General features: G+C 48.4%; 1 protein-coding gene across 1 annotated transcript in view; it reads right to left on the reverse strand.

The window, feature by feature from the left end:
* PCYOX1 (prenylcysteine oxidase 1) overlaps positions 1-2,932 on the reverse strand; it is an 18,607-nt gene extending 15,675 nt beyond the window's left edge. The window contains exons 1-3 of the mRNA XM_012807383.2: positions 2,766-2,932; positions 1,417-1,623; positions 216-390 (exon numbers count right to left, since the gene is read on the reverse strand). Of these exons, the coding sequence (XP_012662837.1) occupies positions 216-390; positions 1,417-1,623; positions 2,766-2,877 (494 nt within the window). The 5' untranslated portion in view covers positions 2,878-2,932. The remainder of the gene's footprint in view (positions 1-215; positions 391-1,416; positions 1,624-2,765) is intronic.
* Positions 2,933-3,898: the final 966 nt, after the last annotated feature.

The following is a 3,898-nucleotide window of genomic DNA, read 5'->3' on the forward strand; positions in this document are numbered from 1 at the left end:
GGCGCCTGCCACAACGCCCAGCTATTTTTTGGTTGCAGCCGTCACTGTTGTTTGGCGGGATGGGCTGGATTCAAACCCACCACCTTGGGTGTAAGTGGCTGGCGCCTTAGCCACTTGAGCCACAGGCGCCAAGCCGAGAACTGTTCTAAGAGATTATAATTTCTAAAGTTCATCAAACTAAAAGGTCTTAGATTAAATAAAAGGAAAAAAATTACCTCATAAACTTGCCTAACAAGTCCTCTACCCACATGTGCATTCGGAGGGGCTGAAATCCATAACGCCAAATTAGTTTGATCATGTTAATTATGAACCAGTTGCTCTCCTCAAACACTAGAGTCTCTCCATCATACACCCCCACTAGGCCACCAGAGAACTGAAGAGCAGAGAGACCTGCAAAAACAGAGAAAGGGTAGCTAAGCCAATTGTTTCTAGGCTGATCAAATGAAAGATGGTAATCTAAAGCCCCTGGGGACACTGTGAAGTGAGCGAATTTGGGGGTCTTCCCCTTCTCAGGAGATCTCTCAAGGACCTCTATCTTTAGAACACTCATTACAGTCCAAAAGCAGATTCTCTAGATAGTGGCTCTGATGATCATGCAATATATCAGAATCAGATGTATTTTATCTGGCTGTTTTTAGTCTAAAAACGCTAAAAAGTCTAAGGAAATAAGCCAGAGAATACCAAATGAATGCAATTTAAAAACCAAAATGTCAGACATGACCCTCCATGGCATGACTTGCTCTGGGTGTACATTTACCCTCCTGGAGGACATGGAAGTACAGGAAGCATCCATAGGGGATGTGGACAGCAGCTGAGGGGAAAGAGGCACTTCCATTCCTATTGGAATCCTATTGTGCATAACGAGGAATTTCAGATAAGTGGTAGGAGGCCAAAATTATACGATTCCCCAAGGAAAGGAATTGCAGAGGGCCTGGCAGACTTTCCTCACAACCTGTCCAACATCTCTGTGGCAGGGCAGCAATCGGTCATCACAAGTTCTAGGCATAGGTCTGCACACACAGCTGTGTGACTGACATAAAGCCAGACACTTTAAGCCTCTGGGTTTCACTTCCTCAGCTGTTAAATGAGCACACTAAAGTGGTCACTAGCTCGAAACAGTCTCTGATCTTTCTACACAAACCCATAAGTTTAAGAACTGATCACAGCAGCCATACCCAGTCCCACCCCTTGTCTGTAATTCCAGATAACAGAAGATACTGATAACTAGTGTTCTGTTACAAAAGAGCAGCTCCTAACTAAGGCAGTAGAAACTGCTAACAAGAAAGTGAGGAAAACAGTTTGTACCAGCTTCTCTGTAAAAGACAATTAACAAAAAGTTCCAGTTCTGCATCTGATTAAAACTGTCCAGAGATGTCACACAAAAATCTGATGAGCTTTAAGACTAAAGTTACATACCCAGGTCTTTGACAAAGCGCTTCATGTGCAGATTTAAAGGATGGATGACAGAACCTCCTGCCTCATATTCTTGCCCCTGCACCATCATAGTGGCCAGACGTCCCCCCACCTCTTCTCTTTCAAAGATGTCAATCTTCACATCTTTCCCAAATTTCTGGCGAAGAATATAGGCTGCTGAAGTGCCACCAATTCCGGCTCCAATTATCGCTAAGTGGAAAAAAGGAACAGTTGTTGTTGTTTTTTTTTTTTTTTGTCCTCCCCTCTTATTCACTGTGGGGGTTGTTCTCTTTTATTTGTGAAAGGCCATTAGCTAATAATGGTGGTTACTCAAGGCTATTACCAACAATTTAGGGAAGCCTGGAAAAGAGGGGGTAACAACACCTGCAGGGAAGATCCAACTCTCCCAGTCTGGACATATAATGCCCCCTGACAAAAGCAGTAGTACCTTAATTTAAAAACTGATACTAATAAGGTAGGGGTGTGTGTGTGTGTGTGTTTTCAAAAGCCCAGAGAGTCTCTCACGTCTTTGTGTTGGTACCAATGGACCTGCACACCCTTCTTGGACCCCAACTAATGGGAACAGAAGAGGTGGGCCTTTCTAGGAAGCATTTTAAACAAAGTTATCTCCTTTTCTGCCAGCTTTGTTCTGTCTCACTATAGACTTAAAGTAGATAGGTTAATGATCCTTAAGAGCACAACTTTAAAAAGCGCGGGGTTGGGGGTGGGTGGTGGCGAAGAGTAGCAAGCAAAATACCAAAGCGTCTGAAATTTAAAATAACAGATTCTTTCAGCAGTTGTATTAATCCTAAGCAAAGAAATTGTGCAAGCCTGGGGCCTCTGAGGGCAGGCCGACCTCAGCAAACTTCAGCAAAGCGGAGATGGGGAAAGGGGGTTGCTGCATATCAAGGGAAGCCAACAAGGTCAGCTTGTTTCCACTGCCCTGTACCGTGTCTGGGGGCGCCCGAAATCTGGTAGCAGGAGAGGTCCGACACTCCAGGGACAGTTAGAAGACTGGCCTCCCCAAAGTGCAACAAAGCGAAGGGAGTAAGAGGGGCCTCGGTCTCCCAGGACACCCACGCCTACGAGACAGGGGCTGCAGAGACGCTTGGCGTCCACCTGCCCGGGTCCCCATCAACACCCATACCTCAAGTGGGCACCTCTCCACTCCTGGGAAAGCAAGATCCCACTCCCTGCAGGACCGAAATCCGCCCTGAGGAGTGAGTGGGGTGAAGTACGACCTGCGACGAGGGTTTAGCCCTCGCAGCCCGGCCTCCCTCAGGCCTGCAGAGCCTGGGCGCGCTACGCAGCGGCTGCCCCACGCTCTCCCGCACCGCCCCCTTCTCGCTTACCGATCTTATTTGGCGGCGCCCGAAGATCAGCGCTCCCGAGTCGCCCCCAGCTGCACAGCAACAACCACAGCCCCAGAAGCGACGAAACGAGCTTTGCAACACTGTGCCTCATGGCTTTCCCAGGATCCCCAGGCTACCCGTCCCGCAGTCATCTAGCCGCGGCCCGTCTGTGCGCCTGCGCATTTACACGCTCCACCCGCCTCGCCTCCAGCCCCGCAGCCCCGAGCCCCGCCCAAGTCCTGAGCAGACCTGCCCGCCTCCTCCCACCTCGAAGCCCCACCCAGGCCCCTGACCTCTGGTCCGCCTGGCTATCTGAGAGTTCTCCACCTTGCACACTTCACGCTAGGCCCTCAATCCCGCCTCACCCTTCTTCTGAAGACGTCAGAGGCACAGGTTGAGGCGCACCCCCTTCCTCCTCATCCATTCGGTGAAGCACCTTATTTCTTTACTTGTGGCTTTTTCTGTCCTTCCAGTCTCTCACCCTCAGAGAATGCACACATAGCTAACCCCTGCCAGAAACAGACCACTGGAGCAGTGTTTACTGATTGATCACTATGCTCTGGGGGCTATTGCGTCAGAGATGCATGGGCTAACGGTGCAAGGTGAAAGGAAAATGAGGGAGACTAGGGCTGGAGTGGTCAGAGGTGAAGGGAATGGAATAGGTAGTATTCCTATAAGAGACCAGAATGTCCCACCCCAAATATGCCTCTTTGTAAGCCCACTCCAAGGGCCGTTCAGACTACTGGTAGGATAGCTAAAGTCATTTCGTTCCTGTTTATTTTTGGCTTGTTCTGTCTTAAAAGGTTAAAGTTGACTTGCTGCTTGCTTACGAAAAACAGATTAAGAGTCAGGAACAGGCCAAGCATGGTTGCTTATGTTTATAATCCTAGCAATTTGGAAGGCTAAGGTGGAGGATTGCTTGAGACCAGGAGTTCAAGACCAGCCTGAGCAAGAGGGAGACCTTATCTCTACAAAAAAATAGAAAAATTAGCTGTCATGGTCATGTGGGCCTATAGCTACTCAGGAGGCTATGTGAGGTTGCAGTGAGATATGATGATGCCACTGCACTTTAGCTCAGACAACAGAGCAAGACCTTGTCTTTAAAAAAAAAAAAAAAAGGAGAAAGATAAAGA

Source organism: Otolemur garnettii, unplaced genomic scaffold (assembly GCF_000181295.1).
Source record: "Otolemur garnettii isolate 467f Iridium unplaced genomic scaffold, OtoGar3 scaffold00068, whole genome shotgun sequence".
NCBI lineage: Eukaryota > Metazoa > Chordata > Mammalia > Primates > Galagidae > Otolemur > Otolemur garnettii.